This window comes from Alternaria infectoria (assembly GCF_024043175.1).
Source record: "Alternaria infectoria strain BMP 0036 chromosome Unknown scaffold_6, whole genome shotgun sequence".
In the NCBI taxonomy this organism is placed as follows: domain Eukaryota; kingdom Fungi; phylum Ascomycota; class Dothideomycetes; order Pleosporales; family Pleosporaceae; genus Alternaria; species Alternaria infectoria.
Genome location: NW_026250695.1, coordinates 696457 through 711829, shown reverse-complemented (window position 1 = coordinate 711829; position 15373 = coordinate 696457). Strand labels below are relative to the sequence as shown.

The following is a 15373-nucleotide window of genomic DNA, read 5'->3' as shown; positions in this document are numbered from 1 at the left end:
CGCCGCTATGCTTTGTAGGCTTTTGGGCCTACATCGAATGGACGAATTCAGCCATGATCAAAGTACGGAGAGCGGAGAAAGCCAGCATAGCTCTTCTTTCAGTTTGCCGCATACGGAAGACCCGGTACTACTGGAAGAGCGACGGCGCACTTTCTGGGGCTTATACATATTGGAAAGCTACGTGAAAACACGTAGCGGATTACAGTGTCAGCTGGGAGACGTGAAGGTGCGGAATGCAAACCCTCATGCCTTTCAGGAACTGACGTAGCGTCCAGGATTTTCGGATCAACCTACCATCACCAGGGCTGCTAAATTCGAGTTTAGAACCGCTCAAGATGTTTTCTGTTCTAGACGTGGGTACCCAACCCGGTCTCGAGATATCATCTTACGCTGGCTGCGTTCTAATGGTTGAGCTGGCCTTACGCTGCTTCGACCATGGCCAACAGCGTGACAAACCAGGTTTCTGGGACGATTACTACGCCCTAGTGAAGAAGACTGATGACATTTTCGTTCTCCTCAAGCGTCATCTCAACGCGACTTCCATTCGTGAAGATCCCGTAGCATTCAGTCTCTACATGAACTTACGCGCCACCGAAATCCTTTCTCATGAATCAGCTGTCACAAAGAGCGAGGAACAAGGACTACCGTCATCGATGATAGCCGAGAGCCAACGTCGCTCTACCACCGCCGCTTTCCAAATATGCAGCGCGGTAGGCCTTAATTTGCCGTCGCCGCGGAAGGAAAGCAGCGATATCATTATGTTGCAAGCCATCTTCATTGCCTGGCCTTTGACTATGGCACTAAAAGCATTACACCGCGAACTCGTCAATGGCGGGGGGAAGGCGACTACCAGTGGTGTGGTCGCTTCAACGCGCTTGCTTTTCGCGGCTCTAGATCACATTGAAGAGTCGGAAGGATACTGGCACCAAAGCGTAACGCATGTTGGGGCTAAGCTGCAAGAATGGGAAGAAAAGAATGGTTTCGAATCTGTAGCTCTGTGACGACTTTCTAAAGTCTTTGGTGTATAGGGCGACAACGCGGGCGATGTTGGCGTCATAACCGCTGATGACTACCGCAAACGCTCTGGTAATTCACAGTTCATCTGACCTAGATTAGGTCTCTTCGATGCACTACCCTCCGTTAGGTATTCTGCTTCTTCTCTCGTTCGCCATCATTTTAACAGATCAGTATCCCCTCCCCGGGAGGAAGTGGGTCGCTCGGACTCCGTGTCCGTGTCCGTGTCCGCCCCGTCTCGACCATCTCTACGGTTATTATAGTCTTCTTGCAACTCGTCGCCCTCATCTCTATTCTCAACGTCTCATTTACTTCTTACGAAGCTATCCCAAGCTCAATAGAAGCTGCATCTACATCTGCGAAATCCCCGTGCCATTGAGGAATAATTGAATCCTTCAGACATGGACTACACAGGTACACAACCAAGCCCGACCGACTTGGATCGCGAGAAGAATGCAGGATCAGTAGATTTGAGTACTCAGGGCGGACCTACTCATGGCGTCACTACAACCGACGTGTCAATTCCTCGCAATATCCATGGTTGGAAGGTAAGCAAGCCATCTGCACTTACATGCATATATGCCATCACATCCAGAACGAATGTTGACACAATACGTTTTCTTCCGTCTAGTGGGCAACCGCATATTCCGCAATGCTATCAACAACCCTCCTCTTCGCCCTCGACAACACCATCGTCGCCAACATCCAACCAGCCATCATCGCCGACTTCGGCCACCTCGAACTGCTCTCATGGATCGGAACCGGCTTCGCCCTCGGCACCATGTTCATCCTGCTCTGGGGAAAGATCTACGGCGTCTTCAACATCAAGTGGGTGTACATATTCAATATGTTCTTGTTTGAGGCTGGCAGTGCGCTTTGTGGCGCGGCTCCGAATATCGAGGTGCTTATTATTGGGAGGGTTGTTGCGGGTGTTGGGGGTTCGGGCATGTATTCGGGTACGCTGACGTATGTGTCTGTTCTTTCGGATGAGAAGGAGAAGCCGGCGTATCTGGCGGGGAGTACTGTTGTTTGGGGGATTGGTAGCGTGCTGGGCCCAGTGGTGAGAATAAACCTACAACTTCGTCCTTACCGGATGTATGCTAACTTTCCACCATTAGGTCGGCGGCGCCTTTGCGGCAAGTAGCGCCACTTGGAGATGGGTATGTCATTTCGTCTTTCCATCTTCGCATTCTCGCCATTGAGGCTGATCGTTTGCTAGGGGTTTTACGTCAACCTTCCCATTGGCGCACTCTTCGCACCCGTATACTTCCTCCTATTCCCCAGTATCGACCCCTATCCATCCAAGACGCTCACCGAGAAGCTGCGCCTTGTAGACTGGGTCAACGCCGTCATCTTCCTTGCTGGTTCCGCCTGCCTAACCGTCGTGCTCACCTTCGGCGGGGTCATCTACCCGTTCAGTTCCGGAACTGTCATCGCGCTGTGGACCATCACGGGCGTTCTGCTTGTCGTCTTCATCATCACACTGAAGTTGCATCCGCTCGTTACCAAAGAGAATCGACTATACCCACTGCATTTCTTCAAGCAACCGACGTTGATCAACATGCAGCTTCAGGTGTTCCTATCCTCTGGTATTATCCTGGTAAGCTGCTTCCGAACAAGGATGAAGTCAAGATGCTAACCTATCCCCAAGGCCATGACTTACTACATACCCCTCTATTTCCAATTCGTCAAGGGCGATGGCGCACTCGAGGCCGGCGTTCGTCTCCTACCATTGATTATGTTCATGGTCTTCGCGTCAATGGTGAACGGCTTCTTGATGCCGAGGTATGGATTGATACCTGTCTGGTATATCGGAGGTAGCACACTGGCTCTTATTGGCACGGCTCTGATGTGTAAGACTTTGCATCGCATCCGGGTTTTGAGTAACTTCACTAACGTCTTCCGCAGACACCGTCGATGAGGCTACACCCAATGCCAACATCTATGGCTACAGCATCCTTGTAGGAGCTGGCACAGGGTGTTACATCGTCGCAGGTTTTGCCATTGTGCAGTCTTTGGTTCCTGTTCACGAGATAGCTAACGCCGTTGGTGCCATGACCATCAGTCAAGACCTCGGGATGGTTTTCTTCCTCGCCATCAGCGGCAATCTCTTCCACAACGTAGCGGTCGACAAAGTCGGGAAGTCACTCCCAGACGTCTCCCCCATGGAGATTGGCAACCTCATCGCGGGATCAAGCAGTAAGGCCTTCCAAGCACTGTCCGATGAGGAGAAAGCTTTGGTCATCCCTGAGATAGCCAGCGCCATGACCAGCATCTGGGCTTCCTTTCTCGCTGCAGCTGCGCTCAGCGTGGTATGCTCGGTTCCATTGCTGGTGAGTCGCCTCAATGATTTGGCTTTCTTCCGCTGTATGATGTTTGCTGACGTTCACGACAGAAAGTCAATCTCGGCGGCAAGAAGAAAAGTGCAGTGGTCACTGCAGCGCGAGATAGAGTGTGATTGGAAGTGAACGTGTCAAGTGAGGGGAATCGTCTCGATTGGTGGGAGCTTCCACTTCAAGATGTACTTTCCTTTCCAGTAGCAGAAAAGGAAATCGTGATGTATGCGTTGCGTAATCTATCTTGTTCCCGTGATCAGTGAATCCCTGAAGTACACAGCAACCACTGCACGTATGGGCAGCAAAACTTGAGGCGGAGAACTCTGGATGCTGAATTTAGATGCATCCGTCCACGATCCGCCCTGGCCGACTGGTGACAGGGGTGGATCCAACAGGCGACCAATAGACAAAGAGCGGCCGTTTGTGTCCGTTCCTACCCTCCTTCTCATGTCTCCGGGCGTACCGACGACACTCCAGACACTTGTCCAGATTAAGACGAGCCTTGAAAACTTTCGCGAAGTGTTGACTAGAAAAAAGACCAGGATGTATCATCAGAAATTGATGGAGTGGACGAATGCCATCGTTGAAGAAGCTGTTGATGGTTCCAGCGAAGTGGAGCTGGAACTCCGCGCGGGAGCCCCACATTTCTCGGTCGGCAGAACCTTCCGCCGCCCAAAATTTCGAGCCGTCCCAGGTACTTTCCAGCGCAACTTCCAGGTCTCACTTTACCACAATCTACTCGCCTCCAAACACCCGTCACGATGTTCGCCGTGCCCGGATGGAACGTTGCCGCGCAGGTGAAGACTCAGGTCGAAGTACCAAAGCCGAAAGATTCCACCAAACCCGGAAAGAAGGCGCAGAAGCGGAAAGAGAAGCGCGAGGAGCAGCAGGTCAATGCGGACAATCTTGCAGAGCAATGGGACAACATAGCCAAGGGAAAAGGTGCTGAGGTGGAGAAGACCGAAAAGACTGGAAAGACCAAGAAGCCAGAGGCAGCAAGTGAAGAGCCGACAGATGAGGCAGCGCAAGACAAGCGTGGAAAGAAGAGGAAGAGGGGAAAGGCTGGAGGTAACAAAGACAAAGAGGCAGACGTAGATGGAGCAAAAGAAGTGGACGCGGATACGGCGGCGGGAGTTGAACCTGCAGAGGCTAAAGCAGATGCTGCGAAGTCTGCTGAAGAGAAACCCGCAACAGGCGACAGCGAGGCAAAGCGCGAGAAGAAGAAGCGCAGGAAGGAATCCAAAGCCGATAAGCTTCTCGCCGCAAACGCAAACGGCACGAACCCCACCTCCGTGACTCCAGTCCTGGAGAACCTCCTTCCCGAACCCAAGGGCCTCACACCCCTCCAGCGATCGATGCGCAGCAAGCTCGCCAGTGCGCGCTTCCGTCACTTGAACGAAGCGCTTTACACAAAACCCTCTGCGGACAGCGCGTCTCTCTTCAAGGAAGACCCATCGATGTTCGAGGACTACCATCGCGGTTTCGCACAACAAGTCGAAGTATGGCCATCGAACCCCGTAGACGGCTACGTAAACAGCATAGTAGTGCGAGGCAAGCTACGGAACAAGGACATACGAAAAGACCGAAGAGGGCCACCAAAGAACGCAGTTCGCAGAGGCCCCGGTTTCGAAGAGGAAGAGACCACAGCCATCGCACCACCCCGCGGAGACGCGAAGCCGCTTCCTCGAGACTTCAAAGGCCACTGCACCGTCGCCGATCTAGGCTGCGGAACAGCCTCTCTATCCTACCGCCTCCAACCGCACCTCAAATCGCTCAACCTAACATTCCACTCCTTCGACCTCTCCAAACCCACCGGTCCCTCCGCCGACCTCGTAACCATCGCCGACATCTCCGCGCTGCCCATCTCCGAAAACAGCGTCGACGTAGCCATCTTCTGTCTCGCACTCATGGGCACAAACTGGCTCGACTTCATCGACGAAGCATACCGTATCCTGCGCTGGAAAGGCGAACTCTGGGTCTCAGAGATCAAGTCGCGCTTCGGGCGTGTGGATAAGAAGAAGGGTGGTGTGCCTATCAACTCCATTGGCTCACTCAAGAAAACTATGGACAAGAAGCCTCCCAAGGCGAAGAAAGCCAAGGCAGATAAACCACCCGAGGAAGGCCCTGTAGACTCGGAAGACGAGGAGGAACTCGCGGTCAATGTAGATGGCCAGGAGGGTAAAGAGGGAACAGATGTTTCTGCATTTATCGAGGTGTTGCGGAAGCGCGGATTCGTTCTTGATGCTTTACCCGAGAGGCCGGGCGATGCGATCGATTTGAGCAACAAGATGTTTGTCAAGATGCAATTTGTCAAGGCAGCGCATCCAAGCAAGGGCAAGAACGCAAGGGAGGACCAAAAGGCGGGGGCTGTGGCGCAGAGGGGTGGAGGTATGAAGTTTGGACTCAAGGGAAAGAGGTTTGGTGCTGGTGATGGCGATGACGAGGGCGATGCTAAGGACGGCGCGGTCCTGAAGCCGTGCTTGTACAAGATTAGGTAGACCTGGGAGTGCATTGTTACGATAAGAAGCGCGTAGAGGGGCGTTGAAAGCCTTTCTTCATTTGATCTATCTTATCTTCGTAAAACTACGTTAATGCATATGAAGCTTCTTCGCTTCTAATCCTGTTCCCTGGTAATACATGCATGCTATCGATGCCATGTCGTGAGTTCGTCAACTCATCTCCTCATCATCGAGACTCCTTTGAACTGTTCAGATCTTTCCAAAGGGTTAAATCTTACTGAGTGAGACTACAGCGGGTGTAGGCGAGCGCCATGTGATCCTGATCTTATGGTGCTGTGGTCGTCTCGTTGACTAACCACCGAGAAGGAAACTCGCGGCATGTTCGACGTTGCCTCCGAACATCTCCAGTGCTTGTATGGCTTCCTGTTCTGAACAGCCAAACATGCCAGTGAGTTGCTGGATGTTTTCCTGAGGGAAGTTGCTTGTGGGTGCAGATGCTACGGGCGCCTTGGACGCCGTGGGTTGGGCTTGCGGCTGCGCTGGTTGAGAAGATGATGACGATGCTCCAGCATTTGAAGGACCAGCTGCAGCGCTGCCTTTCGGTCGAACAGCACCAGTCTTCGCACCAATCTCCTCTCCGTTGGGACCTTGGACAGTTGGCTCGTTCATTTCCGCCTCCTCAAAGCTCCTGGGAATTTCCGACTCGTGCAAGAAGGGGACTTCTTGACCCTCGAAGCATAGGGCGTTCTTCTCGAGATCGATCTTGGCGCGGTAACGCTTGAGCATGTCCAGACCAAACAGCAGGTCGACGTCCTTGCCCTCCATGACTGTGAAAGCGCAGGGCATGACCGCACCTCCTATCTTGATCTCGGCGTGATGTACACGACCCAGAATACGGGCCGTGCCGACACCGCGTGCCATACCGGCATATCGGACGTCCATCAGGCGCATGATACCACATCGCTCGGCGCAGTCGGGGGACATGATAGTGGCCTGGGCGCCAGAGTCGACGAAGGCCTTGACAGGCACGCCATTGACCTCGGTGTTGACGTAAAGCATGTGTACGCGCGTGAACACTGTGACATATTAGCTTCCGTGGACACAGCCCCTCACTTATATATCCCATCGATATATCCGCCGGTCGAAGTTGACATACCTTCAGGGTTCTCGTCGTATGCCTTTTGGAGGTTCTCGACTACGCGGTCCTGGCGGATGATGTCTTCTATCTTTCGTTGCGCCTCCACGTTGAAAGGGTCTTCGTTGAGGAGGGCAATCTGGTTCTGACGCTCGCGCTCCGACTCTTCGGCCTGTCGTTGCCTCATGGCATATGTATCTCTCCAGCGGGTGGGGTCGTTGACGGCAGCGGCGAGCTCCGGGTCGCCCTGGCGCAGCTTGTTCATCTGCTGGGGGTCGTTGAGGACAAGCTGTCGCACGCCTTCTGGATCAGGTTGCGCGGGCCTGCCCGGCTGCTGGAGGTTCCTGTTTGGTCGAGGTGCGGCGCGCATCACGACGGCCAGCATCTCGCCATCCCGTATTCCGGCGTCCTCTAGTGTCTGTGTGTCTACGGCTACCGGCTGGCCGTTCAGGTAGAGGCTCTGTGACGCGGCGGGCAGGCTGGTGTCGGCCTCGATGAAGCCCTTGAGGTCCTTGACGGTGCTGCCGGGGGGCAGTTCGAGCGTCAGCAGGTCCGTGTCGGCCTGGGTGCCGGGCGCGGTGATGGATATGGTGACGCGAGGCCTGGCGGCGTGTGTTAGCAGCGTGCTGGGGGTGGTGGCACAACCACGGCTCCGGAATCGACTCACATGGTGGTTCGGAGCGGGCTGGGGCGTATGCGGGCACGTCTGGATGAGGCCAAAGAATGTGACACGGTGGGAGGTGAGGTTGGGTTGGGCGGGTCGGGGCAACGGTGTCTCGGTGCGCAGGAGCTTATAGGAAGGAGACACTGGGCCGTGATGGTCTGGTCGCAACCTGGGACTGGAACGGGCCGGAGGGTCCTCGCAGTGAGAGAGGGAGAGGGCACGTCAGTCGCCGCCTGCTGGGCTGGAAGGGAATGGAACGTAGTGGAGCCGCGAACCCAGCGTCGGATGAATCAGCGATCAGAGGGCACAGGCTGCATGTTGTGAGAGTTTCGCCTAGGCCACCAAGGCTGTCACTCGTAATATACCAGCAACGTCGGGCTGGGGCGTAGGCGTCGGCGCGCAGTCGAAGGAGTAGTACTACTGCATCCAAACCACGACGTTGGCGGTGTAGGCCCAAGCATGGCCACAGCAAGCGGGGCAGCCGATGCGCGGGAGAGGCTAGACGATGCAGACAGTCGCGTCGATATAAATGAATACCGTCTCTGCTTGGAGCCACGGCGTGTCTGCCATGCACTTGTCCTGGGCGGACTATGCGGCGAGCCTGGTCACCATCTCCGCGGGGGTGCTGTTCATCCGGGAGCATACCCAGACCTTACTCCAGCTACCTGGATAGCATAATGTCTGGGATGCTTCAACTCCTGCCCAACGCATGCACGAGAATCATCTGGCCGCTGCGCCCTACGGCTAGCCCCTGCAAAGGATTCCGTGAGCTGTAGCTCCATGCCACCAGGTGTTGCCATACCCCACCGACATCATCCTACTGCACGTCATGGTAAATCCCATCGCCACACCATCGCTAGTCAGGGCATGGTCGACAATCCACGAATCCCGCCATTACAAGTTATTGCTTTTTGAGACGCAAGCAGGAGTCTAGAAGAGTGAATCCCATACCAGCCATAACACACGCATATCCCCGCCTGCTCCTTTGGGCCATCTGCCACCCAGCTAACCCGGAACGATCTGCAACGGCAGGCGCGAAGCGAACCGCTAGTAAAGGCGGGGCTGAGGCCGCAGAGAGTCTCGTGAGTCCTCCAGGAACCACGAACCCAGACTCACCACTGCACTCCGGCTTCCTATAGTTGCATCAACCGACCCTCCTGCCGTACCATCATCATAACAACGCTCCATCTGACCTGTCGCAACTCACCGCCAAGATGCCACGAGACTTACTAGCAGACAAAAAGACGCTCGATGGCATGCCCGAACTATCAAGAGAGCCTGAGACCGTCGCTAGCCCAGAGTCCGTGGAGCAGCAGTCGAGTCTGGTGCCCCATCGCAGTTCCAACATCGCTCAGGAGGGGAGACTCAAGCAGATGGGCGTCCGACCATACGCATCATTGCTGAACATCGACGACCTGGATGATTGCGATTGGCTCGAGCATGCGGCCTTTGATCCGGTTGAAGCTGCATCGCGCGAGAAGGTGAGAACGATTGCTTTCATCGACGTTATCTCGAACATCATGGTCAATGCCTGTATTTTCTGCTCAGTGCCACCATTGGGCTCCGTCAGGCACGAGCCATGCGCTCTTCTCCATAATGATGTTACTCAAACCACCAAGTGCGCACACTGTCTTCTGCCCTGTTTCCTATCGATTGTTTCACGAAACACCAATATACCTCTTACATCGTTCATCGGATTCAATTGAGTTTATTATGCGCTAGTCGTTCGCTCCTTCCCTTCCCTCGCTCATGGGCTGCGCTCTTTCCTTCCGATCTCCTCAGATTCCCGCTAACCTACCACAGCTCGAGTACCGTCTGCGGACCTGTGGTGAGCTCTGCAGTGGGCTCTTCTCTTCCGCCTACCCCACCACGTCAGGTCCATTAGGCGAGACCATCAAGTTGCACTCCTTCCCATCAATAGACTCCGCAGACACAGACCGGAAGCGGGTGATAATTGGTCACATCATCTCAACCAAAGCAAATTCACCACTCGTTACCGATGACGCTATGGACTACCCCAAGGACTGGAAAACCAACTACCAACTCACGCCAAATGTAGGCCACAATGAAGACGGTCAGACAGTCTGTCTGCACTCGTTATGTGTACATCCAAACTTTGCGCGCAAAGGTCTCGGCTCGATATTACTGCAGAGCTATGTACAGAGGATCAAGGATTCAGGTGTGGGTTCTAGAATAGCGCTCATCTGCAGAGATCGGTATATACCTTTCTATGAGAAGTCGGGATTCAAGAAGATTGGTCCCAGCAAGTGCCAGTATGGTGGAGGAAACTGGGTGGACATGGTGCTGGACTTTGAAGACAGTGGGGATGACGGATGGGAGTACTAAAAGGTATGCTCAGATAAAAGCGGGCCTTCCACAGGCTGGCATACAATCACGTCCGTAGATGTTTGAGCGATTCAAGAGCGTGTAGAATGGAACAAAAAGCATGTGCAAGATTTAGATGTTCACGCGCACTGTAATCGCTACACATCTGTCGTTGACTGATCGCCCATTCAGCCTCGCTTATTGAACCAGCCTGCTTAGCTCCTGCCCTCAGGCTTCGTTCAGCCGTAGGCAGCTGCGCCTCAGCCTCGTCTCACTCATCAACCTCGACAGCGTTTCCCTCGCTTCTTTATTCTTTTCCTCCTTCCTCCCTCTTTCTGACTGCATTGATGCGCACCGTGTTGTACTTATTGGCGACCGACCCCACACGTCATTCCCCATCATGTCCACTCTGTACGAAGACACTCCGCTCCACATCGAAGCCAGCACGAACATTCGACTGCTTGAGATCATCCAAGCAGATGATGAAACGGCTCCAATAGCCTGCACTCTTCGCGTAATCGCTCTCCAGGAATCGCCCAAATACACCGCACTTTCGTACGTCTGGGGCCCACCGACACCCGCAAGAGATATTTTAGTCAACGGGAAGCCTGTGACCGTACGAGAAAACCTTTGGAACTTCATGCATCAAGCAAGGAAAGATCGGGCGACGTGCGCCCTGTGGATAGATGCTATCTGCATTGATCAAGATAGCAATCCAGAACGGACTCATCAAGTCTCTATGATGGGAAAGATCTACTCGGAAGCTGATCTTGTCTTGATTTGGCTTGGAATAGCTACAAAATACTCGGCTCAATGGGAACGTGCCATGAAAACGATACCACCTTTTCACAACGACGGCCATGGCAATTTTAAACGCTGGTATAAGGTATACGGTCCTTGCGTCATGGATTTCTTCAATTCGCCATACTGGAGTCGGGCCTGGATTGTACAAGAGTACACTTTAGCCTGGGAGAGGGTTTTGCGGTTTGGCCCTTACACATCCACTGGCGAATCGGTCTCCTTACTCTACCAGACCTGGGGTGAATTTTTGAAAACACATGGAGTCAAAAAAAGGCCACATTTCATGGACTCTATGGCAATCAGGGTGATGAAAAAATCAATCGAGGTAGCTAGAGGTAGTTTTAACCTCGTGGAATTGGTCTCTTGGTTTGGCATGCCCGGACGAGACCTTCACTGTGCAGATCGACGCGATAGGGTGTACTCATTATTGGCACTGTGTGATTCGCAGCAGCTTACAGAGAACGGTATAACGCCAGACTATTCCAAGTCCCTACTCGAACTATACAGTCAGCTTGTTCGCATGGCTATTAACGACGGAATATGGGAAGATGTCAAATCGGCACTCCTAGGATTTATATTGCCTGTGGCACTAAGGCTTGAGGAGAACGAGTTAGAGGATCTAGACCATGATACGATGGGTATCCTGATAGATCCTCTAACGCAGTATACAGATTACCGATTAATTGGAGCGACGTTGATTGGATGTGGTAGTATACGGATGGGACGGGACTACTGGAAGATGTGTAACCACGATATTGAGTGTCCGTAAGAAGGATAGATCAATACCTGTATGCCGGACAGGTACAACCACTCTGCAAAATGACAAACCAACCACCGCTCATGCGTACTCACCCCTATCTACCCACGCCGGCTGCAACGCCTTCCCATCAATCTCGCTAAACCCAAACCCACTCTCATACCTCGCGTACTCAATTAACTTCAGCGTATTTAGCTTAGCCCCAGCCTCAGTTTGCGCCCACATCGCTACACTCAACACATTCTCGCCCCTCATATTGAGAATGCCAGGTGGAATGGGATAGCGAGTCTGGGGTCCAATGTGGGGAACGTATTTCCCGTACTGGTAGCCGTTGACGAAGAGAAGCATACGTGCGATGGTACCTTTTGGCGCACCAAGTTCAATGCCGATTGGAACGTCGAGGTCGGAGTCGACGGAGAGGGAAAAGGTGGTTGTGAACCAGCGGATACCGGCGCCTTGGACGCCGTCGGCAGTGGGACTGGCGTCTTCCCAAGAAGAGGTGTCGAAACCAGGGATGTGCCAACCGAGACGTTCGCCGTAGAGACCGCCTTCATTCATCGGACCGCGCACGGAATCGATGTTGCGCTCTCCACCTGCGTTACCTTGGATCTTCCATTGGTCGAACGAGATGTTCGTGTTGTTGCCACTGAAGAGCTGGGCACCTAGTATACCGCGAGGATTCTCGGCGCCAGCGGGGCCTGTAGAGGTTTGGTCGTGGCCAGTGTAGTCGGTTATCACTGTCAAGACGTTTCCTTCGTCCTCCAATGTAACATTCTTGAATGAGAGCAAGGCTGTGGTCGAAGTGAGTGATGCGTTGCCGGGGTGGTAACCAATTGATTGCCCGTTGAGCCAAGCACCCCAGCCAGCGGCGACACCACCTTGGACTGTAATGTTGAGAGATGAGGCGGTTTTGCCGGAAAAGTATCCGCGATAGATCTTAGCGCCAGTGTAGTACTTGTAGTCACTGCTGAAGAGTACGGGTAGGGTAAGTGGCTTCACGGGGCTCAGGGTGGTGTTCTTGTTAGCGACGACCCAGTTGCTATCGTCGTAGGAAGGTTGGATCTCAGGCGAAGATTCAGCAGCTTTGAAGTTGGCAAGCTCTGGAAGAGCGATCTCGCGTTCTGTGGTTCCAGCAATCTTCGCAGTGAGAGAACCATAGGGAGTCTTCGTCGTAGCGAGCTCCTTTCCGTTCCAGGATATCGTTTCCGCATCAGAGCCAGCATATACCTCAATAGTCGTCGCATTTGCATTGTCACCAACCACAGAAACTGTGCCACCTGATGCACTGGCTGAGCGGACAAGATATGGCCCTAGCACGAAGATCTGGTGGTCGGGTGTGATGTTGGGGTCATCTGTCGTTGATGGCGCAAAGAAGGTCCATGCAGTCGGTATATCAAGCATATAAGCCAAAACCCCGTTAGAGAACTCAACGACTGTCGCACCCTTGCGTTGGGTGTACGAAAAGCTTGAGTAGGTGCCATTGGCCGGCTTACTCACAAGGTCTGATTCCGCACCGTACGCCTTGAAAGTCACGTTGCCCTGCGATTTGAATGCAAATTCTCCTGTTTGGCCTTCGCGGGCGTAGAATACGAGGACAGATCGATCAAAGAGGCCGTAGGTAGCGATCTCAGCTGACGAGTAGAGCAGCGTTTCATCCCCCACAGCATAGTCCGTCACTACCCATCGACTTTGACGGCCCGCAAGCTGCATGCTCGGGATCTTGACATCGCCTTCAGATGTCTTGACCGTTATAGAGAAATCGGTAACAGCGCGGGTACGAGTGTTGTTGTTCTCAGCAAGGTAGAACCTACTCTCCGTATCGCGGCTTTTGAGCTGCCAAGTCCAGATTGCGGAGTTGTCGACCGCGTTTGCGGTGCCGTTGTTCTCCATAAACGTGTTGTGAAGGCCCTTGCTGACACGGGTGAATAGTGCAAGGAGTTTGTACTGCTTGAACTTGTCGCGTACTTCTCGTGTCTCGCGTAGCGGCGCGTCGTAGTCGTAACTAGTGTATACAACGGGAGCTGCAGAATGGCCCCAGTTCGTGCCTCCGTATGCCATGTACAAGTTCAGAAGGCTAGCTCGCTGTCCGATCAAGCCCTTGTAGAAGACATCTGCAAACTCCGGGCTCTGTTCAGCCAGACACTGGTCGAAGAAGTAGCCACCCCATGGCTGAAACCATCCACCTTCGAATTCGGGCAGATACTCTGGCTGAGTAGGTGAGACCTCCTGAAACCACTGGTAGTAAGTCCTGGGTAGGTTGAATCCAGTGTCGAGGTTTGTGCAGCTCATGCCGCCAGGGTAACTATCCAGACCGTAAACGTTGATCGCGCCGCCAACATTGTTGTAGTCAGTGGACCAACTCTTCGACCTGAAGCCCTTCTCATTGTGTGACAAGGGTACGACGATGCCTGCGTCTTTAAAGGCGGACTTCAACTGTTCCATGTAGATGACCAGTGTGTTGTTGGCTTCGTAACGGGTTTGTTGCAGTTCGTTTTCGACTTGCGCTAGGATGACAGGTCCGCCGTTGGTGATCTGGTTCTTTGCGATGATCTCGCCAACTTCCGCTATCCATTCCGACCAGGCTTGTCTGTATGTCTCATCCGAAGTTCTGTACTTGCCACCACTTCCGTCGCTGGTCCATAGAGCGAAGCCACCTCCATTTGTCTCCGCGTTACAGTATGGACCTGGTCGTGCGATGACGTAAAGTCCGGCTTCCTTAGCCATATCAAATAGGCGCTGGATATCTTTCCCCGGTGTTGTGAAGTCGTATGCGCCTTTCGATGCCGAATGGTACGACCAGAAGAAGTAAATTGAAACGGCGTTCATGCCGTTCGCCTTGAACTTCTGGAAGACGTCGAGCCATAGCTCAGGTACTGGGAGGCGAGCATAGTCTGGTAGATGCGAAAGTTGAGTTAGCACTCATCTCATTTACCCTTTATTCATCTCAAATCATCAACGTACGGAATTCCCCACTCATGATCATGACGCGCTCGCCATTAACCATGAGCGATCCATTATCCCACTCCACATCCGTTTGCAGGCCATTATCGGTCGCCAATACACCAAAGAACAGCGAGATCGCGACAGCAAACAGATGAAAGAACCGCATCTTGACTTCCTCGGTGATGAAGAAAAGTTCATGAGACGCGACGCGACTTTTGCTCTACGACATAGCTCTCGATCTCGCGTGCAACTAGCCCGTGGACTTCAGCCGCGGCCAAAGATCGCCATCCGGACCTGCGCGTCGCGGAACGATCTCATTGACGGTATAATGTTTGCCATGGAAGAAATGCTCAGCGGGGTAATATGCAAGGTACTAGCGACCCCAGATGTGTGGCGTTTGCGGAGGCGGGTGGAACGTCATTTGCCCGAGATGCCGAGGGCGCGTGAAGGAAGCTTGCGCCAGCGGGAAGGTTACCACAACGGGAAGGGAGGAAGTATGTGTACGTCATGGAAGAACAAGCCATGTAATTTGCACCCTATGCTGGTGTTCAGTAAACACGTATAGTGTTGTCAGGAGACGTCTTGAGGTGGCTGGGAATAACGCAGATTCCCAATCTATGGCCGGTGGACGTACTAGCCATTTCCGGTACGCTACTTCACACGATGGAAGAGAGCTTTCCCACACCACTGCGCTGAAGTGGGCTGGAGCAGAGTCAAGCCTTTTAGTTTCCGTTCTTTCCGAGGCTTGTCACGCAACTCTGGCTATGCATTGACATGTTCACGAGGGTACCTTCGAACGACAGGCTTGGAAAAGTGGAAATCGGGCGGGTCCCACTCATTGGAGGATTTTCCGAAACAAATCTCCCCTGACCACACCCACGCACTGAACAAGCGTTGCTTCGAGCGACCAAGTCCCTCTCATCTCTTCCTCTTTCTCCC

General features: G+C 53.4%; 5 protein-coding genes across 5 annotated transcripts; 3 read left to right on the top strand and 2 right to left on the bottom strand.

Annotated features, from left to right (window-relative positions):
• Positions 1-1666: 1666 nt before the first annotated feature.
• On the top strand, positions 1667-3472 carry DEP3 (Efflux pump dep3; the record flags this gene model as incomplete). The annotated part of the gene is made up of 6 exons (XM_051495930.1): positions 1667-2074; positions 2133-2174; positions 2234-2614; positions 2666-2867; positions 2923-3347; positions 3410-3472. 6 exons carry the CDS (start codon positions 1667-1669, stop codon positions 3470-3472), a joined length of 1521 nt encoding a protein of 506 aa, XP_051353770.1.
• Positions 3473-4111: 639 nt separating this feature from the next.
• On the top strand, positions 4112-5848 carry J4E92_004539 (uncharacterized protein; the record flags this gene model as incomplete). The annotated part of the gene is made up of 1 exon (XM_051495929.1): positions 4112-5848. One exon carries the CDS (start codon positions 4112-4114, stop codon positions 5846-5848), a length of 1737 nt encoding a protein of 578 aa, XP_051353769.1.
• A 312-nt stretch (positions 5849-6160) lies between these two features.
• DDI1 (DNA damage-inducible protein 1) lies at positions 6161-8424 on the bottom strand (the record flags this gene model as incomplete). Its single annotated transcript, XM_051495928.1, has 3 exons — positions 6161-6885; positions 6966-7546; positions 8420-8424. The coding sequence occupies 3 exons, from the start codon at positions 8422-8424 to the stop codon at positions 6161-6163; spliced, it is 1311 nt and encodes a 436-aa protein (XP_051353768.1).
• A 398-nt stretch (positions 8425-8822) lies between these two features.
• J4E92_004537 (uncharacterized protein) lies at positions 8823-9954 on the top strand (the record flags this gene model as incomplete). Its single annotated transcript, XM_051495927.1, has 2 exons — positions 8823-9089; positions 9412-9954. The coding sequence occupies 2 exons, from the start codon at positions 8823-8825 to the stop codon at positions 9952-9954; spliced, it is 810 nt and encodes a 269-aa protein (XP_051353767.1).
• A 1618-nt stretch (positions 9955-11572) lies between these two features.
• Positions 11573-14600, bottom strand: J4E92_004536 (uncharacterized protein; the record flags this gene model as incomplete). The annotated part of the gene is made up of 2 exons (XM_051495926.1): positions 11573-14382; positions 14453-14600. 2 exons carry the CDS (start codon positions 14598-14600, stop codon positions 11573-11575), a joined length of 2958 nt encoding a protein of 985 aa, XP_051353766.1.
• Positions 14601-15373: the final 773 nt, after the last annotated feature.